Here is a 27,100-nt window from a genome sequence, read left to right on the forward strand (position 1 = left end):
ATGTACTCTATGTGAGGATGCCCTTGAAGACGACTCGGAAACATCAGCTGGTCCAAATGCAGCAGCCACAGATTCCTGGCTGGGTTCCCCTTTAGATCATGTATAACCAGTTTTAGAACAATCGCAGGTTGCCAGTTGATTTCCAGGCCCAATTCAAGGTGCTCACACGAATGTTTAAAGCCCTTAACGACTTACGTCCCAATATCTGAAAGACTGCCTCCTTTCCTGCAGATCCTCTCAGATGTTGACATCAGCAGAGGAGGCTCTTTTGTGGTAGTTCTGCCACCCTTGGAGGTTCAGGGAGGTGGCGCAGGAGAGGGCATTCACAGTAGCAGCCCCTACACTGTGGAACTCCCTCCCCACCAAGGTGCTTCGGGCAACTTCATTATACAACTTTTGGCGAATGCTGAAGACGCCCCTCTTTACCCTGTCCTTCAACACCTGAGATGTAGATTGTTAGGTTTTTATTATTGTTATTGTTATTATTGTTAGGGATTTTAGGTTGTTTTTCTGTTGTTTTTAATGTCGTGTTTTAAAATTGTTGTAACTCGCCCTGGGATCTATGGGTGAAGGCCAAGCAATAGATGCTGCTGCTACTGATAATAATAATAATAACAAGAACTTAAACTTGGAAAAATGAGAGAAACTGAAATCGACAGATTCACCTGTCCCTAACTAGGGCCAATTTGAATCCCAAATTTTCCCTGTTGTTTCCATGGGCATTTATGGGTGAATCTCCAAATTCTTTGGGGGAAGCCATGACCATTTAAAGTGAAATAACAGCACTTTCAATGTATAATGTGAATGCAGCTCAGCTTCCTAGCCCCTGTTCCACACTAGCTGTGACCATAGCTGCTGCTTCTCCACTGTAATTCACATGTAGCGCCTTGAGCTCCTTGGAGGACAAGTGGGATACAAATGCAATAAATAAGATAAATGGCCATATATTGGCTGGAGGGCAAGATCAGTGTTGTTTGGGACATTCCTGTTCTATGTGCCTCCAACATGGGTGGATTAATGTTATTTATTTGTGTGTGTTCATGTTTCATTTTATTTATGAACAGGGGTGTAGTTGCCCAGGGTATCTGGGGTTTTTAGACCCCTTACTTTTTTGGGAGCAGAATCCCAGCAGGGTCCCTATGTCTCCAGCATCCTTCAAGCCAATCAGCATGAAAGGGGAGTGTGTTAGCCACTGAGAAGAGTCTTCTAACTTTCTTCTTTGACCTTTCCTGCTGATTGGTGCAGATCAGAGTGAAAGGAGGTGAGTCAGCCACTGAGAAGGTTCTTTTTATTAGCTATCACTTCCCCCTTTCATGCTGATTGGATCCTAGAGATGTCTGTTGTGGTGGGAGAATGCATTAACAAGGATTTCATACTCAGTAGCCAAAAAGAGGGTGTGTGGCTGTGACTATCATGAAAGGACACTGCACTTCTGAATTTGCCACTACACTGCCATTTATGAATTGCTTCCTATGAAACATCTTGAAGCAAATAACCATAAAAACAATTTCATCTTCATAAAAACTAAAACTATTTCATACACAAAAACCATTCCAATCCAATTTTCTCCTAACCATTTAAATCAAATTTATTATGCTATTTATTATGCTAGTTTTTTTTAGGTGCCACAGGATTCTCTGTTGCCTTTGCTATCATGGTTTACCCTCCCCTGGAAGCATTTTTAAGTATTTTCCTTTTTTTCCTTGAAGATTTACATGTTTTGTCTTTGTTTTCAATAAGAGGGTATTTCATTTGAGTTTGCTTTCATGCTTCCACATATTCTCACTCACTATCTCTAGTCTGTTTCTCAATGTTCATTTTGTGGGTGAGATTTTTTTTTTAAAAAAATTAAACTAGATTTGGCAAGTGCAGGTTTTCAAAACCTGTTTTTGTGGACCTTTGCAAACCAGAGGTTCTGTGGACCATTTCCATACTCAACATCTGTGACCCATAATTCTTTTCCTGTTGTCTCACCAGCCAGCGGACCTAACATGTGATGATTCCCAGATGTACAAGCCAGGCAGTTCCCAAAAGACCTATTGAGTTTCACTGAAAACAAAACAGCATCGCTGCCATAAAGCGTTTCTTAAAACGAGAGACATGAATATTCACAAGCACCGAGAAAGGTGCACCAGTATTTTAAAGCTGATGGCAATGATGCTATCCAATTTATCTCTGGAAGGAAGAGGGATTTTGTATGAATGTGGGCTGGACTGAGACTAAACCTTTAAATGCCTGCTGAAAACCTTTCTGTTCCTCCAGGCTTATACAGGCAATTAAGATGTCTTTTTACAATAGCAGACCTTTGTTTTAACTGCATCTTTAATGTTTTTTAATGTATGGCTTTTTTAAAAAAATTGTCATAAACTTGAATAGCAGTAAACAAATATAGGGCTGGTACAGCACAGTGGGGAGGAGAGCCTGCCTGGGAGTCCAGAGTCTGTGAGTTCAAATCCCCGCTCATGTCTCCTGGGTGTCAAGGGCCAACTAAAAATCATCCCCACAGTGAGTGGCTCAGGGGCTACATGCCTTGCCACCTGTGCAGCCATGGGAAAGCTGCATAGTCCCAAGGAGCTCGGTTGCCCCCCAGCTGGTAGTTGCAGACAAGGAAGGGGCTGGCTTGTGCAGCTGTGGCAAGCTGAGCAGGCCCTAGCCAGCTGGGGAGGACTAGCCTCAGAGGGAGGCAATGGTAAACCCCCTCTGAAGACCGCTTACCATGAACACCCTATTCATAGGGTCGCCATAAGTCGGGATCGACTTGAAGGCAGTCCCATACAAATATATTTATAAGATACAAATAAATAAATAAATATTGCCACAAAACTTAAACCAGTCTCTCTTCATCTGCATACAAGGTGGCCAAATCCAGAAACCAGAGGAAAATAAGCAGGAAGTCAAATATTCCTGCATATTCCCAATATTGGGAAAATATTACTTAAATATTACTTAAGTAAAATATTACTTAAAATTTATAATTTATAATACACTGAAAATGTATAACTATGTCACCAGCACATCTTCATTTTAAGTTTTTACTAAAGTTGCCATATTTTTTACTGGGCCCTGCTCCTGAGCCTTTAACAACTGCCTGATCTGGAGACATTAGCAGGTGCCGATGCTTCTGTTCGTACCATGAAACACTTCACTTACTTTTTTTTTGCAGATCTAGCAGTTGTTTTTGCAGATCTAGCAGTTGTTAAAGGTTCAGAATCAGTGCAGTGTAACAGTTGGAACTTGTGGTAAGGGTTGAAAGGAGGCATTATTTTCTGTTTTGGTTGCATGCAGTGCTGTTTCTGTTCCCCTGCAGTCCATCTTCCACCAAAAACGATGTTATTGGTCTTGCTGTCCACTGTGGCAAAATTACATAACATATGCCATTTACACAATTAATTATGAAAAATTACATCATTACTTTGTCATTACATTATTCCAGACCGTTCACTTCAATGCAAAGGAAACACAATGCAAAGGGGGGGGGGAATAATGACTATGTAATTACATAATTTGCTTAATTAATTATATAAATTAATAAGTTATGTAATTTTGCCACAGTGGACAGCAAGACAAATCATGCAGTTTTTCGTGAAAAATGATGAACTGCAGGGGAATGGAAACTTTGCTGCATGTGATGAATATTTATTATTCTACATTATTTGTTTCACTGTCCACTGTAGCAAAAGTACATAGCTTACATGATTTACATAATTAATTACATAAATTATTTAGTTACATTGTCATTATGTTACTCCATCCCCTTCATTTCACTGCAAAGGAAACACAATGCATATGGGGGAGAACACATAGTCAATTACGTATTGTTTACAGACTGAAAATAACAACAGTGAATATCAATATTTGCTGGATTGGTCTCCATCCTGATATGGTATGAATAAGCAAACCTTGGCAATTTTTGCTCCTGTTTCCATTTTCACTGGAATTCTTCAAGATCCTGCTTGGGAGACAAGAGGCTTCAATACCTTATGCAGCATTTCAGATTAGGTTAATTTACACAATATTGAGATTTACTTAGGCAGAGACAATGTATGTATGTATGTATGTATGTATGTATGGGGCAGTCATTTTTTGCCCCTGGCAAAATATCACAAAGCTCAGGTAGAGCCCTTGCTTTGCCTGCAGAACATCTTTGTTCAGTTCCTGATATCTCCAGTTCAAATGATCCCAGAGCAGGAAAGACCCTAAGACTAGTAGAAAAAGAGGAAGAGATGGATTGATTCCATAAAGGAAACCACAAACCTGAACATACAAGATCTGAACAGGGTGGTTCATGACAGATGCTGTTGGAGGTTGCTGATTGATAGGGTCGCTGTAAGTTATAATCGACTTGAAGGCATATAACCACAATGCATATTTAAAGCACATGACTTTCCCCAAAGAATCCTGAGAACTGTGTTTTCCTCCTCACAGAGCTACAACTACCCAACAAACTACAATCCCACTTGGAAATGAGGGTGCATGCAACAATATTATAAACAGATATAAATATAACTATTACTTAATAAAGGAAGCAGATACTTCGAATGATGTCTGATATCATCATCATCTAGTACATCAGTGCCCATTCAACTCTCTGCGTGTGTCTGCGTACGTGCACAGATAGCTGTCATCTGAACTGCATGTTCATATTTATTATCTTATAGGACAAGAGGAAGATCATGCACGCAGACTGTATGTCCAAGTAGTGAAATGAGCTACAGATGCAATAAATAAATCAAGGTTTTCAAAAGTTGAACTAATGGAGGGGATATAAAGATGCTCCTTGCGTGCAATGTCATTAGGTCCGGGATTGGCTTGCCTGAGCAGATAAACTGCTGTGGAAAGTGTTCAGTGAAGGCAAGACATTTTGAAAATCAACTGCTGCAAATGATATATGAGTATGCACTGCACACCATACATTTAGAGCACACTATTTCCTCAAAAGAATCCTGAGAATTGTACTTTGCTAAGGGGGCTGGCAGTTGCAGCTCTGTGAAGGGTAAACGACAGCTCTTGAGATTCTTTTGGGGAAATAATGTGCTTTAAATGTATGGTGCGTACCTTTGAGCTATTCAATAGGTTCACAAGCTTTGCAGTTCAGCCACTAGATGGTGCCAGACAGCCACCATCTTCTCTTCCCCAAAACAGGTTGGTATTTGCAGCCTCCATGATTATATCCTACCCTTTCCTGAAAAGATCTGAACAGCATTTTAGGTTGCATACACACGACAACCCTGTGAGGTAATTTAGGCTGTGAGATGGTGGCTTTTCCCACAGCCAGATCCAGACCTTGGCCACCACACTGCACTGGTTACTAAGGAGGTCAGATGCAAACGAGGGCCGCGCTCTGGCCCTTTCGATAGCTGTGGAAAAGAGGATATTGAATTTCCCTCTTCTATACAACTATTAATTATGCAGGAGTCTTTTCCTCTTTTGCATCTGGTCACCCTACAGGCGGCGACTAGAAGCCTCTCCAGGTAACCTGTTTATTGCTGATTTGCCTGCCCTGCACACAGCGGACGTGGAGGTTACACTATGCCTGGTCTTTATTGAGCATTCATTTCTGATTTGTTTGTGAGATTATACAGCAATGAGTATTCATCCTGATTTGCTTTCACGTTGTTTATACATCTCCTCCCCATTAATCATGCATTCAGTGCATCCCCGTCACTTCCCTAACTGCAAAATGTCAGCGTTTGTGTTTTTAAAGTGCATTTGTTGCACAAGGGTGATAAGCTGCATCTGCACCTTACATTTAAAGTAGCATTATGCCACTTGGCTTTCCCCAAAGAATCCTGGAGAGTGTAGTTTGTGAAAGGTGCTGAGAGTTGTTAGGAGGCTCGTATTCCCCTCAAAGGGCTACAATTCCCAGAGTTCCCTAGGAAGAGGGATTTTTAAACCACTCGAGAATTGTAGTTCTGTGAGGGGAATAGGGGTCTCCTACCATCTCTCAGTACCCTTAACAAACTACTGTTCCCAGAATTCTTTGGGGGGGGGGAGCCATGACTGTTAAAGTAATATAAGCCCTGCTTTAGATGTAAGGTGCAGATGAGAGCTTTAAAAATGAAAATGTACTGCCTTCAAGTCAATTCCGACTTATGGCAACCCTATGAATAGGGTTTTCATGAGGCTGAGAGGCAGTGACTGGCCCAAGGTCACCCAGGGAACTTCATGGCTATGTGGGGATTCGAACCCTGGTCTCCCAGTTCAACACCTTAACCACTACACTACTCTGGCTCTTTAATTCACTTTAATTGGGCAAACTATATTTCCAGTACATGCTTGAAAATGCTCCTGCAAAATAATGTCTGGAGCAACCCAGGAATTTTTGTGGTCCAGTTACCATTTAGGGTAGGATTTCAATCCTATGAACACTTACTTGGGAGCAAGTTCAATTGAATTTAGTATGGTTTTCTTTTGAGTAAGCATGCATAGAACTTGGCTGCAGCAACACCAATGCTGTTATTAATTTGGTTACCTTTAGGATATATTGGCAACTGAGTTACCAGTTTCTTTATGTTTCATAACTATATGTATGATTTTGTTGCTATCTGCTGTTGCTTGTGCCTTTTTATTTCTGTCTTATGGTCTTAATGCTGTTGTGTGTGTGTGATTTTTTTTTACATGAGCTGCATTAGACATCGAATTAGAATGACAGCATTCTATTATGAAACCTAAACAAGGGAAGTGAATGCGAGAACCCACCACTGTCCATATTTTTGAGGTACAAGGTGGCCTTTGGAGGATCATGGCCAGGGTTAGGTGAGTGCTGATGCCCAGTTTTTATACACCCAAAGGAACAGTGGTGGCTGATGCCCATTGGCAGGGCCGGTTCTAAAGGGTGGCCTGGTGGGGCACTGGCCTGACGGCCCCTGGAGCTACAGGGGGCCCCTCAGCCGCCCCTCCGCTCCCCTTCCACGATCCGCGCCCCCCACCTACTTGTCTGCTGTCTTTTACCATTGCCCTTAATGAAGATGGTGGCCGCGGTTTCCCTAAGGTACTGAAGACCCTGCCGTCATCTTAGTTGATGGCAGAGATGTGTGCGCGTAGCACACATGCATGCCATTAACAAAGATGGCAGCAGAGGCGTCATCCCCTTAGGGAAACCGCGGCTGTCATCTTTGTTAAGGGCAATGGTAAAAGACAGCAGACAGGTAGGTGGGGGCGCACGCGTGTGTGTGTGTGTGTACTTGCGCACGCACACGCGCACACACACACACCGGGGGCCCAGGGTAAGCTGATGTCCAAAGGCCCCGGCATTCCTGGAGCTGGCCCTGCCCATTGGGACTGGTGGGGTGGAAGGCAGAGAGCCCAACAATAGGTGGAGCTACAGCCAATGACAGGAGAAGCCAATGAATTGTAGTTTTGTCCCCATCCTCCTCCCTCCTGACTTCTACAAGGGCAACACTGACCCTAAGGAGGAGGAAGCAGACTGGTGGTGCTGCCACCTCCCTGGGCTGGTTGTTGTAAGTAAGAAAGCAGGCAGGTGGGGGCTGGACGAGGGCCGACTGAGGTTGGTGGGGCAGTGTCCCAAGTGCCCCAATGGACCAGCCTCCGCTGCAAAGGAAGCCACCTCATGCTGAGTCATATGTGGCCCATCTGGCTTGTATTGTCCATGCTGCTTGGTAGCAGTTCTCCAGCTTTTCAAGTAGGGGACACTGCCAGCCCTACCTGGAGATGCCGGGGACTGAACCTGGGACCTTCTGCATGCAAAGCAGATTCTCCAGCACTGAGCTATGGCCCTTCCCCTAATGTTATAAAGGGCTGTTGAGAAACAGGGAGCACCCTTGAAATAGACCGGAGTGGCTGTTTTGAGCACATCTTGGCAAACCTGGGTTTGTTGCGTTGTCATGTCTGAAACAAGCCTCGGATTTGTTATGTGCCACCAAATCGACTGCGACTTATGGCGACCCTATGAATCAGCGACCTCCAAGAGCATCTGTCATGGACCACCCTGTTCAGATCTTGTAAGTTCAGGTCTGTGGCTCCCTTTATGGAATCAATCCATCCATCTCTTGTTTGGTCTTCCTCTTTTACTCCCTTCTGTTTTCCCCAGCATCATTGCCTTTTCTAGTGAATCATGTCTTCTCATGATGTGTCCAAAGTATGATAACTTCAGTTTCATCATTTTAGCTTCTAGTGATAGTGCTGGTTTGTTCTGACACCCAATTATTTGTCTTATTCATGGTCCATAGTATCTGCAAAGCTCTCCTCCAACACCACATTTCGAATGAGTTGATTTTTCTCTTATCCGCTTTTTTCACTGTCCAACTTTCACAACCACACATAGAGATCGGGAACATCGCTTTCAAATTGCCGATTTGTAAATAAGTCTCTCTCCATATATACAGCCGCCTCCTGGACCTCCAGTCATCTTCTCCGAGGAGGCATCGGAAAGCCATCCCCAGTGCGGGCCACAGGAGCGCCTGCTACTCGACTTTAAGCTCGACTCTCTCGCGTCCCCGCCTCTCCCGGGCTCCCTCTTCCGACGTTGCGCTCTCCCCGCTCCCTCCCTCCCTCCCTCCCTCTCTCTCTCCCTCTCTCTCCCTCCCTCCCTCTCTCTCTCCCTCTCTCTCTCTCCCTCCCTCCCTCCCTCCGTCTCCAAGCGATCACGGAGCGTGGGCGTCCCCGGTAGTTCTCTTATTTTTGCCTCGGTGCGTGTTCTCGACCAATAGCCTGGCGAGGCGCCTTCCCTTTGATTTGCATAGACGGCGTCGCGGACCAATGGGCGGGCAAGCGTGGGGAGCCTCTTTGGAACGCGAGGGTTCTTCCGCCCGCGCTCCCTCGGGTGGCGAGCGACGGGACGGCTTCGCAAAGCAAAGCGTTCCGGGGGGGAACCTTTTGCTAGCGCTTTGGCTTGGGCATTGGCCCGGGAAACGCCGGCAATTTCTTCGGGCTGGAGAGACCGCCGGAGTGACGCTGTTGTTGCTGCGCCCGGAGCGGAGGGATCATGTCGGTGGCGGGGCTGAAGAAACAGTTCCACAAAGCCAGCCAGGTAAAGGGGGGGGGAGACAGCTGATGTTGTGCAGGAACCCGCAAATTGCCTCGCATGAGGCTCGGAGAGATTGCACAGCAATGCTCCTTTGCGAGAGCGTGCGTGTGTCATTAATAGTTACCACCTGACGTAGGAAGCTGCCTTAAACGGAGGAAGACCGCTGGTCCAGCTATCTAGCCCAGTATTGGCTGCACTGACTGGCAGCGGCTCTCTGGGGTTTGAGGCAGGGGAGATTCCCAGTCCTACCTGGAGATGCTAGAGACTGAACCTGGGACATTTTGCATTTCAAGTAGATGCTGCACCACTGAGCTATGGCCCTTCCCCAATTAATTGTTCCACCTGAGGATCTCGGGGAATCTGCTGCCCATTGGATTTCCCTGCTTCGTTTATCCTGGGTTCAAGAGATCCTTGCCTTCCATCTCCCTCCCTAAGCCTTTCTTAAGTGGGTTTCACTCACACCATACACTGAAGGGTTAAAGTTGGCCTTCTCTTGTGCCCTTTTGCTCATTAATCGGAAGAAAACCTGGGTTTGCCATTGTGTTTGCTTAGAAGGGAGCTGTCGAGCCAATCATGGGTCCCTGACATGTGCCCCTGTGCCAGATGTGTGTTTTGCAAATGCGCACTTGTAACGTCTGCACATCTTTAAGGTATGTTTTGGATGTGCATTTAACACACCGTAGTATATTTTTTTTAAAATGTAATGCCTGAAGAGGTCCAAGTGTCAGAAAGCAGCCCAGGCATTGCAACACCTTTGTTGTATCTGGTTTACTTCTTTGGTAACCCCTCTCAAGGAATTCCAACTTTTCCCTTCTCTGGAGGTGACCAACCCAATCCTGCTTACTCTGAAGTAACCTTTGTTGGGTATGATGGCACTTACCATTGAGTAAATGTGCATGGGGTTGCAGCCTCTATCTGTTCAATCCTCCCCTTCCAAGCAAAGAAAGAGGCTGTGCCAATTTAGACTCTTCCTTGCTGAAACAAACCTGGTGGTGATTCCTTATCTCATATCTGGAAGGCTCATCTGCCCTTGTGCTAGATGCTGGATTTGTATGCATTTAAACCAGCATCTCTGTGTTTTTGCTCCACCTAGGTTTGCCTAGGCTAACACATGGAAATTAGAGGACCATCGTGGAGGATTTGGCAGACTGCCTGTTGTAGAGATTAACCTGGGTTGGTAGGTCTCCAGACCAACATGCTGGTTGACTTGTAGGAGCCTTTGTGATGTGTGTTTTCCAGAACTCAGAGAAGGGGGGTGGGGATGGAGTGTGGGTTTGGTTTTGCTGTGAAACTGATATCTCTCTGAAAGAGAAATCCTGTTTCCTTCCCCCCCATTGTGTGTGTGTTAAGTGCTTTCAAGTCGATTACAACTTATGGCGACCCTATGAATCAGCGACCTCCAATGCATCTGTTATAAGCCACCCTGTTCAGATCTTGTAAGTTCAGGTCTGTGGCTTCCTTTATGGAATCAATCCATCTCTTGTTTGGCCTTCCTTGTTTTCTACTCCCTTCTGTTTTCCCCAGCATTATTGTCTTTTCTAGTGAATCATGTCTTCTCATTATCAAAGTATGATAACCTCAGTTTCATCATTCTAGCTTCTAGTGATAGTTCCGGTTTGTTCTAACACCCAATTATTTGTCTTATTCATGGTCCATAGTATCTGCAAAGCTCTCCTCCAACACCACATTTCAAATGCGTTGATTTTTCTCTTATCCGCTTTTTTCACTGTCCAACTTTCACATCCATACATAGAGATCGGGAATACCATGGTCTGAATGATCCTGACTTTGGTGTTCAGTGATACTTCTTTGCATTCAAGGACCTTTTCTAGTTCTATCATAACTGCCCTCCCGAGCCCTGCCCTTCTTCTGATTTCTTGACCGTTGTCTCCATTTTGGTTAATGACTGTGCCAAGGTACTCCTTGATAAGTTCAATGCCCTTGTTGTTAACTTTAAAGTTATGTAAATCTTCTGTTGTCGTTACTTTAGTCTTCTTGACGTTCAGCTGTAGTCCTGCTTTTGTGCTTTCCTCTTTAACTTTAAGGCCCTCTAAGCTTCGCTGTCTGGCTCTCGGAATTCTGATGGGGCCTCATCCCTCACCAGCCCTCTTTGTGTCCTCCTTGAGTGTTTATGCCTGACTAAGATGAATGTGACCTTTCAACACGAATGCCTCTTGTTTGCCTAGATGGAGGATAGAGATAAATGTGTGTGTGCGAGAGTAGAGACTAGCATACTGTACACAGGTGAAATCCGCATTCGCTCCTTTGCCTGCATTTGCCTCTGGTCCTCTCATCATTGGCATGCGGCCCTTGGAAGGTTGCCCAGAAGGGAATGCGGCCCTCGGGCTAAAAAGCGTTCCACGTCCCATTGCTAAATGGGATGGGATCATCGGATTAATTCTTTGAATCACGATTCTGGTGTTCTGCTGCTGAGAGAGAGAGAAAAAGCTTTCTGTAGAGATAGCGGATGACTGTGAAGAACACATCCTAGGTGCTGTTTCTCATGAAGGCCGTGTGTTTTGTTGGGTTCTGAAGCTTCAGAGTGATTCAGAATGGTCCAGTCTGTCCTGGTGTTGTCAAAAGGTGAGGGTGCGTATCAAACTCAGGCTTCCAGAACAGCACTGCCCCACCAAGTGGGGGAATTTGGACCTGAGCCTTCTCAATCCATGCTGGCCTTGGGTGTGTTTGAAGCAGGGGGACTAGCAAGGAAGTGTTTGCATATTGGGGGGGGAGAGAGAGAGAGATTCCGTTCCCTTTCTGACTGAGAATATTCTATAAATAAATGACTCACATGAGCATGTGTGGGCAGAGAAGCCCTTTAAAAATGGTTTCTAGTGGTTTTGGCTGTAACATTTCTGGCTTCAATTACCAGGCTGCTGAAACACCTCTGAGCTTCCTTCTGTATCCTTAGCTGCAATGTTAGACTTGCAGGGCACTTCCAGGCTGTTGCTATTTTCTAGTGGGATTCAGTCGCATCCTGGCAGATTCAGGTTGCACAGTTAACAGTCATTTGGAGCTCTTGCACCAGAAATCTGCTTCCCCCAAAGGTCGGACTCTTTGCAATCCAGAAAGCGATGGGGAAAATGTGTTGGAAAGTGTGGGATTTCCCTTGCTTTGATGCAAGGTCATCTAATCTTCCCACAAACAAATCAGAATGGATGCTCAAAAAGCAGGTTGTGCCCGCAGTCTGGATAGTAGCAATTTGGATGGCTTTAAATGAGGGTTAGACAAATACGTGGAGGATAAGCCTGTCGATGGCTACTAGCATGAAGGCTATGTTCTCCCTTCTCAGCCAGATGCAATGTGCCTCAGATTGCCAGTTCCTGGAAACCTCAGGACTGGAGAGTGCTGTTGCGCTCAGGTCCTGCTTGCGGGCTTCCCACAGGCACCTGGTTGGCCACTGTGAGAACATGATGCTGAACTAGATGGGCCACTGGCCTGATCCAGCAGGCTCTTCTTATGTTCTTAATTGTGTGATGCTGTTTTAGTATGTGTTGTCTTTAATTTTTGATAAGTGTGCGTTGCATTTTAACTTGATTTGTAAGCTGTCTTGGTGGGGTATACATCTTTCAAATTAAATAAATGGTGCCCAGCTGCCTTTGGTATAGGACCTGCCTGCACAAACATCCTTGGATGTAAGTTGTTTAGACTTGGCTGAGCTCCATTGCTAGGAAGATGCTGCTGATTCCACCAATAAACGGTGCAGTCTGAATGAGGCAGCTGCTTGCACCTCTTTTCTGATAACAGCGAACAAAAGAGCCATTTTTCACAAACTGAGAGGCAACCACAGTGCAAGTAGGGCGTAGCATCAAATGTATGGCAAAGCTATGATGAACCCTCTGGATGTTGCTAGACTCCAACTCCCATCATTCCCAGCCAGCGTGGATGTTTGTTGGGGATAATGGGAACTGTAGTCCAACAACATCGGGCAAAGGTTGCAGGTTCCCCATCCCTGCAGTGTTGGAATGTCCTCCGTCATTTGCATCATGGCTGAGTTTTAGGCAACTGAAGGATGAGTCTGGACAGGATTGGGACACTGAAGGTGGGTATAGCGCTGGGAAAGACTGGCCCCCAGAAGAGTCAGTCCAGAGGAAAGGGCAGTTGAAGGCCAGCATCCCAGCTGCAAAGTTTGTCCACAGTCAGAGACAACATGCTTCTTTACTTACTCTATTGTTTATGGTCAATGACCAGCCATACAAATACACGCATTTAAATGCAGAAAGGCAGAAGAATTGCAAATAAACAGATCAAATTATACCGTTTATATAGAAACAAGCTTAAAAAATAAAATAAACTCTAGTATACTAACGTTAAGATGCATTAACCATCTGTTTCCTTATAGTACATGCTAAGACACAAAGTTTTCCCAAGAAAGGAGGTATACAATGTGTCAGATCTACCTGGTACATTTTTTAAAATTGGAGCAATATAAAAGGAACAAATGTCTTTATAATATGTGCAATGTAACAGGACATGAGTGATTGATTCAATCTCACCCGATTGAGATGGGCAGATGTGTTGGGAATAAGGAATACGCAAGTATCTCCCCTCCAATAAGGCTGATGGTAAAGAATTAAAACGAGCCAGTATAAAGGCTCTATGATACTTAGGAATCTCTAGGTCACAAAGATAGGCTTCAGGTGCAAAATTCTTACTGTAATTCACTGGAAACGGATAATGTGAGGCCTGGGCTCTGTCTTCTTGTAAGGCAACATCCCTAATCTGGTTCTTAATAGTTTCTTTGGCCTTTATAGGTCCCAGCTGGACCAGAGCTGAGGGAGAAAATCCATAAAGATGTACTTTTTTCTCAACCATACTTGCCCAGCCAGAGGTTGGATTATCTGTTAAAATGAGAAGGGCTAGTCCTTGAGGTCTAAAATTTAGCTTGAGCCCAAAGCTTGATGTGTTTAAACAGGCTTCTGAATTCCAGTTGCTGGAAACCGCAGGAGGGGAGAGTACTCTTGCGCTCAGGTCCTGCTTGTGGGTTTCCCATTGGGGCATCTGGTGGTCCACTGGGAGAAGAGGATGCTGGGCCAGATGAAATGCTGGCCTGACCCAGCAGAGCTCTTCTGATGTCCTTCTCAAGGGGCTGCTGGAATGATGTTGGCAGAGAGGTTGGGGGTTGGAAGCTGGCAGCCTGGGAGATAGGAAAGCATTGGGAAGATACAAGAGGGAAAGGCAGATGGAAAGCCTTGGAGCACGGCTTTGGAATCACGCAAGCAAACGCCCAATTGGCCAGGCAAAGGCTGAAGCCTGACCTGGATTCATTTATGGATTGATGATTGCCAGGATGGATCAGGGAATCGCTTGGGAAGTGGAGATGTGCCAGTAGCTAGGCACCTAGGAAGCTGCCTTATAATGAATCAGAGCGTTGGTCCATCTAGCTCAGTATTGTCTGACACTGACTGGCAACGGCTCTCTGGGATTTTTAGATAGGGAATCTTTCCCAGGCCTCACTGGAGATGTCAGGGACTGAACCTGGGACCTTCTGCATGCAAAGCGGATGCTCTGCCACTGAGCTGTGGCCCTAGAAGGACAAGATTTCCCCTTTCCTCTACCCCAGCCTTTCCCAACTAGTGGGCCCCCAGATGTTGTTGGACCACAACTCCCATCAGCCTCAGCCAGCATTGACGATGGTCAGGAAAGATGGGAATTGTGGTCCAACAACATCTGGTGGCCCACTAGTTGGGAAACCCTGCTCTACCCTTAGTTGCCCTTTGCTGCTACACCGCTGCACAGACAGGGAGCTCTCCCCCCCAAACTCCAATTTGAGCACAAGCTGGCGTTGGCCACTGCAGAGCTGAACACGAAAGGGCAGGTTGTTCCTTGCACATTGCCTCCCCGTTCAATGTAGGGGAAATGGAAGCCCTGCGTCGCTTGTCAACAGCTAGTTTTGCTGCTCGGAAGGAGACAGTGCTGGCCCTTTGCAAGCATGTCTCTGTTCACAGATGCTGCTCCCTCCTTGCCCCTCTGTTGTCTCTTGGGTTGATGGCTTGTGCCTCCCCCCGCCCCCGGTTAGCTTGCCAGTTGCTGACCACTCTTCTGTGGAGACTTCAAGAAATGCATAGCTTGTGGAAAGGGGCGGCGTGCTACAAAGTGGGTCGCTACAAACAGCATTGTCATGAATGCTGCCGAGAGCGTGCAGCGACAGCTCTGAGCGTGTGCAAAGTGTTTCGGATGCCGTTCTCGGTAACCCTTCTAACAGTCCGATAAGGTAGGTCGTTGTCTGGCATTACAGATGGGGGCTGTGTGGCTGAGAGCGAGCGAGCGAGGCTTGCTTAAGGCCACTCAGTAGACGAGTTTGTGCCCAAGGTGAGATTTTAACCAGGACTTTCGGCTTGGACTCTGGGACCTTTATGTCAAGTTCTGGGGTTGTATGCAGGTCCTCCTCAGAGTAAACACATTGAAGTTAATGGACATGACTGACTGAAGTTCATTCATTTCGCTGGGTCTACTTTTGGTAGGACTAGCACTGGACACAAATCCTGGTGTACACATGTAGCGGAACAAGGTGATAGAAAAGATTGTATCAGCACAGACTGCAGGTGAAGTATTTCATATTTGACGGATCCCCTTTATTTGGTTAGTCCAACACTCTAACCATTACACCATACCGGCAAGTGGGAACGTGTGTGTTCAAAGCATGCTTGCAATGCCGAAAGATAAATCTTCTGCTACAGAATCCTCAGATATTCTGATGGAATGGGTAGAGATCCTCTGGGGGAGAACGCCCTTTTCAGTTCTGATCTGTTTTGTGCCCTAAGGAAAAATGGGCTTTTTCTAGCTTGTTTAACATTAAACAACATTAAAAATGCTACGTGACGTTTTCCTTTTGACCAATACTTCATCATCGTTGCGCTCTAGCACTGCAACTGTATTGCCTGTTTTTTTTTTTATCGCAGACTGGCTTTCACTTTTTTGTTTTTCTTGAAGTTTTCATGAATAGAAAACCTCTTCAGAGGTAAGAGGCTTACCAGCATGTGAGTCCAAGCGCAACCTCTGTTTTTTAAGCTGCCTTTTCCAGCCTGATGCCCTCCAGACGTTGCTAGACTTCCAACGCTCTGCAGACCCGGCCAACATGGTCAGTGGTCTGAGATTATGGGAGTTCAGGCCCAAAACATCTGGAGCAGGGGCTGTTCCAAGCTTTTTTACCTACTGCTCAAGCAGTCAGCACACTGTCCGCCCCCAAGCTAGTCATGTAATTAGTACCATAACATGCTATTAGCAGGGGGTTTTTTGTGTGTGTGACAGTAAATAGTATGGAGTACTGACACCTCTTTTTTGCTGCCCATTTTGTGCTGGCATCACAGTACTTTTATATGAGTACTGGCATCTCATTTTTTTTTTTAACCAAAAGAAGCACTAACTAGTAGTATAAGGTTATGAACATTTAAAAGGAACTAGTATTTATCTTCATTTTCTCTATCTTTTCCCATCTGTTTCTTTGTTAGGAATGACCTAGCTCATTAAATCGCTTATGCTCAACTGCACAAAAACTTATTTCACACCGCACAAAAAAAAAATCATAACCCCCTTTATCCACTCAACAGAATCTGTCCAAAGCCTTAACCATCAAGCTAGCATTTTCCCCAGGGGAGGGGGAAATGTTTTGGCCAGGCGGACCAGATCTTTATCTCCCCCCCACCCTGTGGGCCAACTTTGACAGGTGGCATGGTTACCCCCTGTCAATCATCTGATGTCATTATGACATCAAGTGACTGATAGGTGGGTGGTACCGCACACCTCTTAAGGTTGGCCCGTGGGATTGGGGAAAAGGTCTGCTTGGCCAGCAAGTTCTCCACAGAGAATGCACTACCAAAACAGGACCCAGCACGACTTAGCTCTCTGCTCACCAGCCTAGACTTCAGTTCTGCTCTCTGCAAGAGTATGCAGGATTAAACCCTGCCACTGAAAACACCCAGTGATGCCAGTTGATGGACAGGTGGGTGTGGTTTGAGGGGAAATGGCCTTGCAGGTCAAACTTGAAACCCTGGTGGACCAAGATTGGCCTGCAGGCTGGAGGTTTCCCACCGCTGGTATCTAGATACACCTTTCTGTGCCAGTTACTTCCAATTTGGATTTCACAGTCTGAACAGAGATGACAGATGGAACCAGCAACAAAATGTTGCAGGGTGGAATATGTTGGATTGGGACAAACTCATGCAAATCTTGCCAACAACAAAAATGATATGGTTGCAAAGCATTCATATGGTGATGTGTAGCGAGTTCTCAGTGGTGCTTATTAAACCGTCACCTTTTCGAAACCTTTATTTTCCAAAATGAATCTGGATCATTTTCTTACAAGATAGTTTTAATTAGTCCTGGTCAACACCAACCTTGTGAAAGGGGCTGTATCTGCATTTTGAAGCGTTGCTTTTGCTAGTAATTAAATCCCCCACCACCAACAACAGGGTGTATGTTAAATTAGAGATATGAAACAATTGTGTTTCAACCACCTGCTGGGAAGGCAGCATCTTCTGGGGCAGCATCATTGGGTGAAACAATTTCAAAGTTTTGACCCCCTGCTGGTTTGCAGAACATTGGTGCAGTGTAAACATTTGCCATCTAGGAGCTCTGAAGGATCAGCTGCTGGGGCTGGGGGTAGGTGGATCCTTAAAGGATTCCTCAGTGTACGCAAAGGTCCTTTCATCCATTGCAAAAAATCAGTTTGGGATTGCTGCTAACTGCAGAGCTTTTTAACAGATGAAGCCACTTTTTAACAGATGAAAGTGTTATTTCCTGAATCTGCAGTCGAGCAATTCCTCTATTAGAGCCAACCACAACATTGTAAAGCAGTGGCAAGTTTTCAAATTCTCCAGAACTCTTCATCAGGCAAGATGTTAAACAAAGTAGGAGGTGGTGGGATGGGGAAAAATAAAAAGCTTAAAAAAAGGGGAAAGTGCAAAAAATTAGACATCCAAACTAGGAAATGTGGTAGTAATGGGTGACTTCAACTACCCGGACATAGACTGGCCGCATATGTGTTCCAGTCATGACAAAGAAGCAAAGTTTCTAGATATTCTAAATGACTATTCCCTAGACCAGTTGGTCATGGAACCGACCAGAGGGACGGCAACCTTGGACTTAATCCTCAGTGGGGACCGGGACCTGGTGCGAGATGTAAGTGTTGTTGAACCGATTGGGAGCAGTGACCACAGTGCTATTAAATTAAACATACATGTAACTGGCCAATTGCCACGAAAATCCAACACGGTCACATTTGACTTCAAAAGAGGAAACTTCACAAAAATGAGGGGATTGGTAGAAAGAAAGCTGAAAAACAAAGTCCAGAGGGTCACATCACTCGAAAATGCTTGGAAGTTGTTTAAAAACACTATATTAGAAGCTCAACTGGAGTGCATACCGCAGATCAGAAAAGGTACCGCCAGGGCCAAGAAGATGCCAGCATGGTTAATGAGCAAAGTCAAGGAAGCTCTTAGAGGCAAAAAGTCTTCCTTCAGAAAATGGAAGTCTTGTCCGAATGAAGAAAATAAAAAAGAACACAAACTCTGGCAAAAGAAATGCAAGAAGACAATAAGGGATGCTAAAAAAGAATTTGAGGAGCACATTGCTAAGAACATAAAAACCAACAACAAAAAATTCTATAAATACATTCAAAGCAGGAGACCATCTAGGGAGACAATTGGACTCTTGGATGATAAGGGAGTCAAAGGTGTACTAAAGAACGATAAGGAGATTGCAGAGAAGCTAAATGAATTCTTTGCATCTGTCTTCACAGTGGAAGATATAGGGCAGATCCCTGAACCTGAACTAACATTTGCAGGAAGGGATTCTGAGGAACTAAGACAAATAGTGGTAATGAGAGAGGAAGTTCTAAGCTTAATGGACAATATAAAAACTGACAAATCACCGGGCCCGGATGGCATGCACCCGAGAGTTCTCAAAGAACTCAAAGGTGAAATTGCTGATCTGCTAACTAAAATATGTAACTTGTCCCTCGGGTCCTCCTCCGTGCCTGAGGACTGGAAAGTGGCAAATGTAACACCAATCTTCAAAAAGGGATCCAGAGGGGATCCCGGAAATTACAGGCCAGTTAGCTTAACTTCTGTCCCTGGAAAACTGGTAGAAAGTATTATTAAAGCTAGATTAACTAAGCACATAGAAGAACAAGCCTTGCTGAAGCAGAGCCAGCATGGCTTCTGCAAGGGAAAGTCCTGTCTCAGTAACCTATTAGAATTATTTGAGCGTGTCAACAAGCATATAGATAGAGGTGATCCAGTGGACATAGTGTACTTAGACTTTCAAAAAGCGTTTGACAAGGTACCTCACCAAAGGCTTCTGAGGAAGCTTAGCAGTCATGGAATAAGAGGAGAGGTCCTCTTGTGGATAAGGAATTGGTTAAGAAGCAGAAAGCAGAGAGTAGGAATAAACGGACAGTTCTCCCAATGGAGGGCTGTAGAAAGTGGAGTCCCTCAAGGATCGGTATTGGGACCTGTACTTTTCAACTTGTTCATTAATGACCTAGAATTAGGAGTGAGCAGTGAAGTGGCCAAGTTTGCTGCTGACACTAAATTGTTCAGGGTTGTTAAAACAAAAAGGGATTGCGAAGAGCTCCAAAAAGACCTCTCCAAACTGAGTGAATGGGTGGAAAAATGGCAAATGCAATTCAATATAACCAAGTGTAAAATTATGCATATTGGAGCAAAAAATCTGAATTTCACATATACGCTCATGGGGTCTGAACTGGCGGTGACCGACCAGGAGAGAGACCTCGGGGTTGTAGTGGACAGCACGATGAAAATGTCGACCCAGTGTGCGGCAGCTGTGAAAAAGGCAAATTCCATGCTAGCAATAATTAGGAAAGGTATTGAAAATAAAACAGCCGATATCATAATGCCGTTGTGTAAATCTATGGTGAGGCCGCATTTGGAATACTGTGTACAGTTCTGGTCGCCTCATCTCAGAAAGGATATTATAGAGTTGGAAAAGGTTCAGAAGAGGGCAACCAGAATGATCAAGGGGATGGAGCGACTCCCTTACGAGGAAAGGTTGCAGCATTTGGGGCTTTTTAGTTTAGAGAAAAGGCGGGTCAGAGGAGACATGATAGAAGTGTATAAAATTATGCATGGCATTGAGAAAGTGGATAGAGAAAAGTTCTTCTCCCTCTTTCATAATACTAGAACTCGTGGACATTCAAAGAAGCTGAATGTTGGAAGATTCAGGACAGACAAAAGGAAGTACTTCTTTACTCAGCGCATAGTTAAACTATGGAATTTGCTCCCACAAGATGCAGTAATGGCCACCAGCTTGGATGGCTTTAAAAGAAGATTAGACAAATTCATGGAGGACAGGGCTATCAATGGCTACTAGCCATGATGGCTGTGCTGTGCCACCCTTGTCAGAGGCAGCATGCTTCTGAAAACCAGTTGCCGGAAGCCTCAGGAGGGGAGAGTGTTCTTGCACTCGGGTCCTGCTTGCGGGCTTCCCCCAGGCACCTGGTTGGCCACTGTGAGAACAGGATGCTGGACTAGATGGGCCACTGGCCTGATCCAGCAGGCTCTTCTTATGTTCTTATGATGTTCTCATCATAAGGTCAAGTTCTTGACTCTGTTCTGAGCTGGAGATTTTATGGTTGCATATAAAAAAACTGTTAAAACAATTGGATATATAAAACAATAAAAACAATTCTAAATATAAAAAGAGTTTAAAACAACAATAGCAGCAGATACTTAAAATCCATTCAAATCCCAGGCAGATACCAACTCGGATAAAGATTTTAGAAAGTCTGTTGAAAGAGAAATGTCTTTCGCAGGAATCTCAAAGTCAGTAGAGAAGGTGCTGTCTGATATGCAGTGAGAGGGAGTTTCAAAGACAGCGGACTGAACTACATCTCTGCAAGGTGCTGTAGGGATCAGGTTACATGCCTAGGATTCTGGGGCAAAGATGCAAGGCTGCTTTCCATACCTTGTCGGGATGAGAAGCCTAAGGCTGGGGCTGAATGTGGCCCTCCAGGCCTCTCTTATCTGGCCCTTGGGACTCCCCCAGGCTGCATACCCCTTCCCAGGCACACTCTCCTTGGATATTTTTGTCTGACTGACATGTGTCCTTATTTAACAGAGGTTCCCCATGTCTCAGAAGATCCCCTGATCTTCCATGGTTCTACATCCCACTGGAGCCTTTGCAAGTACAGGAAGCGCCTTACATCAGAGGATTGCCCTTCAGCAATGGAGGGCAGCTGAGGGGGGTGGCCCTCCATGCACTCATCTCCGCTGTCCCCCATACTACGCTTCTTGCTAGGGGGTGGGATTATACGGGCTGAAGAGATCTTACAAGAGGCCATGGATAGCCTTTTCCTCCATGAATTTTGTCCCCACTGGGGTATCTCCAATGGATTTTTTTTTTACAGGAGAGCCTGGCTGGGAGTCCAGAGCCTGTGAATTCAAATCCCTGCTCGTGTCTCCTGGGTGTCAAGGGCCAACTAAAGATCACCCCCATAGTGAGTGGCTCAGAGGTTACATGCCCTGCCACCTGTGCAGCCGTGGGCAAGCTGCATAGTCCAAGGAGCCCAGTTGCCCCCCAGATGGCAGTTGCGGAAAAGGAAGGGGCTGGCTTGTGCAGCTGGGGAGGACTAGCCTCAGAGGGAGGCAGTGGTCAACCCCTTCTGAATACTGCTTACCATGAAAACCCTATTCATAAGGTCGCCATAAGTCAGGATCGACTTGAAGGCAGTCCATTTCCATTTTCAATGGGTTTTAATTATTATTTTTTAATTGTGGAGTTGTTTTAACTGTTTTACACGTGTAATTTTTAAACATATGGTTTTTGTTATATTGTAGGAATTGCTTTTAGAGACTTTAGAGGGAGTGATTGATAAATGAAATAAATAATAATGACTTCTCCAGTCCCCTTTTAGAGCCATCCAGGTTGATGGCAATCACTACATTTTTTGGCAGTGAATTCCATAAATTAATGATGTGCTTGAATAAATAAAAGAAGAATGAAATAATGATGTGCTGTGGGAAGGACATTCTTTTTTTTCTTTTCTTTTTCATCCTGAATCTCCTGCCAATCAGCTTAATTGAATAAACCCCAGCTTCTAGTACCCTTGAGAGAGAGAAGAACTGCTGTTTCCACTGTCTGCATCCTGCGTAATTGTATAAACCTCGATCACGTTCAAATTAAACAGATTCTGCAACTCTCTACAAGCAAATTCCCTCTGTGGTTGCTTGGAAGCTATTTGGAACATTCCCAGTAAACCCTGGCAAATGTATGCTGTTGCTTCGGGCTTAATGGGCAAAATAGACTGAAACAATTTTTAAAAAAATGCACAAAAGGAAAGTTAGAAATAGTACTAGGTGAGCTTCCTTCAAGAAGCATTTGGTTTTGGTGAGTGTTCTTTTTTAAATCCTCAGAAAAAGGACCTTGATTTATCACAGCTTAAAAAAAAAAAGTTAAGGGGGGAAAACAGTGCTACTATGTAGAGTTCTGATTGCTTCACCTGAAAAAGGATATTGTACAGCTGGGAAAGGTTCAGAAAACTAAAATGATCAAGGGGATGTGGCGACTCCCCCATGAGGAAAGGTTGCAACACGTGGGGCTTTTAAGTTTAGAGAAAAGGTAAGAGGAGACAGAACAGAGGTGTATAAAATGATGCATGGTTTGGAGAAAGTAGATAGATGTTTTTCTCTCTGTGTCACAATACTGGCATTTGGGGGCATTAAATGAAGTGGAATGTTGAAGAAAGCCCTTCTTCACAGTGCGTTGTTAACCTATGGAATTGGCCTGTAGCCAGGAGGGGGCAAATAGAGGCACTGCCCTCCCAGAGTTGTGCTTCGCCCTCCCTTAGGAGTTTTCTTGAGGAATTGTCTTTGTCATTTGTGACGACAGACAATTGCATCCTCCATTTAAAGAATGATACCTTGTTTTAAGAACAAGCTCCTGCTGGGAGGAAGGGCAGGATATAATAATAATAATAATAATAATAATAATAATGATGATGATGATTTTTAAAAAACCAGGAGCAATTTAAGAATAGGATCTTCTGAAAAATTTAGTGAATAAGGCAGGGCACGTGGACAACAAAAGCCTGATATGGAAGAGCCCCCCAAAGTCTACTCATTCAAGTCTTTCCCTACTAAGGGTGGGTTTTTCATGATCTCAGTCACCCTATAATTACTTAAGTGATCCTGAAAAAACCAGCCAGTATGACCTTTGAAGAGTTAAATAGCCTGACCACTGTTGTCCATGCACTGGTAAGCTCCAGGCTGCATTTATTGTAATTCGCTCTATCTAAGGCTGACCTTGAGGTTTGTCTGGATCCTGCAGCTGGTGCAAAATGCAGCATCGCAACTGCTCACTGGGGCAGGATATCACCAACATGTCACCCTGCTGCTGAAAGAATTGCACTGGCTACCTATTAGTTGCTGGGCTAAGTTCAAGGTTCTAGTTTTGGTGTGCAAAGCTCTATATAGCTTGGGACCAGGATATTTGAAAGACCTTATATACCCAGTCGATCACTGCGCTCTGCAGGTGAGGGCCTCCTGCAGATACCATCTTATCAGGAGGTCTGTTCCACACTACATAGGAAGCGGACCTTTCATGTAGTGGCACGTACCCTTTGGAATTCCCTCCCCTTAAGAAGCCATCTCTGTTATCTTTTCGGCACCTACTGAAGACCTTCCTACTGCTGCTATTATTGATTACCCTTCATCAAGTAGTCATCTGCCCCCAAGGGGCGGGAAGCACAACAAAAGATTTTAAAATCATTGTCTGTGTGTGAATGACACAGATCATCAGCAAGACATCTCCAATGGGGGAAAAATTGTTAGAAAGATTTGTAAAGCTCGCTTCAGTTGCTTGGGGAAAAAATAATTCACTTTGGCCATTACTGCATGCACATTATAGTAGAAGCCAACCAGTAAATGGTTGAAAACACACAAAAAAGAAGGACGTGAAATCGACAAATTATTATTTAAAGTCAGCATTTTTATAATAAAAATGTTTATTAAAATAAAAATAGAAATTTTCAAATCAAACACCATTTGTTTGTAAAAGCTTTTCTTTTTAAAAATTGTATTCATTTAAAACATATTTGTTAATGTAAGTAAGCAACATTAAAATAAATGAAAAACGTGATATTAATATGAATTGATGGTGAGAGATGAGACTAAAGAAAACGTGTGTACTTCAGAAGGACGTCCGTTTTGTACAACAGTGTATGAGACTGTGACTCTGAGAAGCTTAGGGAATAAAGCTACTACAAGTATTAAGCATTACTACCTTAACCCCCCCACACACCAATCACGTAGTGGAGACACATAGCGAGACAGGATAAAGAACATGACAATGAATGTTAATGGTTGCCATCACCATCTCAATCAGCAGGGTAACGCCAAAACAATGATAACAAACAGTGTAACGTTAGCATAAGAAATCATATCATTGTTAAATATGTGTGGGTTTGAAAGCAACGTTCAGAACATTTTTTTAAAAAAATCTCTATCGCGAAAGATGGCTAAACCCTCGTTGGACTGGCAAACCAGCGAACCACTGCAGAGCTTGCGTCACGTTTGATTTTTGCAAACTTTCTCCACCATCCCTGCTCTGGCTTAACAGCTCTGTGTAGAAGAGGCCTGCGCAGTGTGTGACCCATCATCACAAGAGCAATGTGATCGCCACATCTCCCCCATTCCTGCAGTCCTGGGCAGACTTGTGGTTTAGTGAGACGCTTAGTGACAAGGTTGGTGGGCTGGATTTATTGTTTATTCCATTTATTTATCCCACCTTTCCCCCAAGGAGCTCAAAGTGGTGTATATGGTTCTCCCCATTTTTTATTTAAAGGGGTCACAAATGGTGCAGATCTGCTGTAGCTAGAGGGTGCTTTATTAGCTGTGGACGCTTCTTTCTCTGCTAAAAATGCTACATTTGGATAGAACTGGCCTTAAAACAACATTTAGATGCTTCAGTTGGCTCCAGGTTATAGTTTGAAATACTCAATATTTTGCTTCTTGATATTCCTCACAACAACCCTGTAAGGTAAGTGAATTTTGGTATCTACGTACTGCAGATGAAATCTGAAGCTGAGAGGTCAGTCATACTGAGTTAGGAAGTTCCTCACTCATAGTTTGAACTCCAGCCATTCTGCTACACCAATAGCTATAATCTTGACATAGGTCTCTTCCAGATAACCTGTGTATTGAGCATTCCTCCTGATTTATTTGCAGGGAGGTTAGCCAATGTCAGCTGTTAATTGAGCAGTCATTGTTTGCAGGGAGGTTAGCTGTTATCACACTCTTTCCAGTGCATTTTCCTGTCCCTTTCCTTACTGCAAAAGTCTGGTTTTGGGGGCAAGTGGATTTGATGTGTAACAGCTTCAAATCTGCTTGAATTGCACAACCTGAATTTGCTGGTATGCAATTGAATCCCCATAGAAAATACTAACAGTGCCCAAAAATCTAAATCCTAGTTTTCTTTTTTGAAAAATGGAAATCAGTTGATTACTGTTCATTTTTATCTGCAGCTTCCATCTAGGATTGTGACTGTCAATACCACCATATATTCAACACTTAAATTTTTGTCCTTGGCTTATGTTTCTTCCTGCTTTCATCTTGGTACAACTGTTTTTTCTTTCGAGCTAGCCAGATTTTCAGATCAACAAATATGTTGCGGTTTGTTTTAAAAAAAGAAAAGTAGTCTACGTTTACAGATGTCTGCTTCTATACTCTTTTATTTATGCATCTGTCAAGTTGCAAGTTAAGCTTAGAGCTCATTTTAAACTCGGCTTCCAATTACCTGTCAAAGTTCCCCAATCAACATGAATCGTTTGGCTGTAGAATGCCCCGTGAAGTAACTGGGCCTTTCATGAATAATGCAACACAGTTGTAAAGATGTTGGCGAGCCAGTGATGTTGCAAGTTCCCAAGTATTTTTAAAAGGCCATCTTGAATGCACCTGGCCCTTTCCAATAATGTCTACTATTCCTTGATTCCATAAACTCATTAAGAATTAGATGCATCATCTATCATATGTTATGTTAACTTACTGGATCCAAAAATCTAATTCTGGGTCTCTTAATAAGTTCCACATTGGAATGAGTTAATACCCAGAATGTCTGTACTATTTATTTAAAATATTTCTTAGCTGCCCTTCATTGAAAAGGTTCCAAGGTGGCGTACAAAGATGTGAATAAGACTATTTACATAATAAATATGTACAGTATAAAAGCCAACAAATCAGCATAGCAGTATACAGCACAAATAAGAGGTGGAGTAAAAGCATAAGACTGAAGAGCAGACGAAAGCAAAAAATCCAATTAAAATGTCCTCTAAAATGCCTGGGCAAGCAATAGGGTCTTAACCTGGTACTGGAAAGATTATCATATTCTTGGGAAGGGCATTCTATGTTCAAGGTGTCAGATGGAAAGACCTTCATGGCGAGTGGTTACTTCTCGAATACTGCCTCCAGCTGTGGTCAACTCCAGACTATCAGTATTTTGTGGGAGGGATTCAAGTGTGTGCTGGAAAGTTAGGTTTGCACAAGTCTGATAGAGCACTGTAGCACCTCATATGCACTTTTTTAATGGACTTCTTGCAGTTAGGAAAATTAAGGAAACAACTGAAAAGTGTGGGGATGAATGCATGATTAACAGGAAGGTGTATAAATGCCACACAAGCCTATCGGGATGAGGTCAATAAACAGGTTATCTGGAGGAGCCCTTTATCTATACAAAACCTTATTTCCAGAGAAGCAACTTAGCAAGCCCTGGATGCTAGCTCTGAAACACACCTCAGGCTCGAGGGTAATCCTCTCCAGCCAAAACCCAAATGACTCTTCACCAGGCCAAATTCTTATTCTGTTGCGTGAGGTTGGACCGTCACAGAGACTCAAATTGTCCCTTGCTCAATAGAAATGCCCCCCCTTACTGGCTCCTTAACTGTGGCAACTCTCTCTTCCACCTGTTCCCACATGTATTTATCTGCAGTTGTGGAAGTCAAGAGAGCATGCATGTGGTTTCCAGGTGGTCTCCCATCCAGGTACTGGACAGACCCAGACCTGCTTAGCTTCAGCAAGATAGATGTTTTTGGTGCCCTCAGACCATTCCTGAGTCTGACTCTGGTTTTCTGTATCAATGCTGTGTACTAGAAATGACGAACCA

General features: G+C 44.2%; 1 protein-coding gene across 1 annotated transcript in view; it reads left to right on the forward strand.

Annotated features, from left to right (window-relative positions):
* Window positions 1–8,721: 8,721 nt before the first annotated feature.
* Window positions 8,722–27,100, forward strand: part of SH3GL3 (SH3 domain containing GRB2 like 3, endophilin A3) — a 49,226-nt gene continuing 30,847 nt past the window's right edge. Inside the window, exon 1 of the mRNA XM_061594920.1 lies at window positions 8,722–8,989. Within this exon, the coding sequence (XP_061450904.1) occupies window positions 8,945–8,989 (45 nt within the window). The 5' untranslated portion in view covers window positions 8,722–8,944. The remainder of the gene's footprint in view (window positions 8,990–27,100) is intronic.

Source organism: Rhineura floridana, chromosome 14 (genome assembly GCF_030035675.1).
Source record: "Rhineura floridana isolate rRhiFlo1 chromosome 14, rRhiFlo1.hap2, whole genome shotgun sequence".
NCBI classification, from domain to species: Eukaryota; Metazoa; Chordata; class Lepidosauria; order Squamata; family Rhineuridae; genus Rhineura; species Rhineura floridana.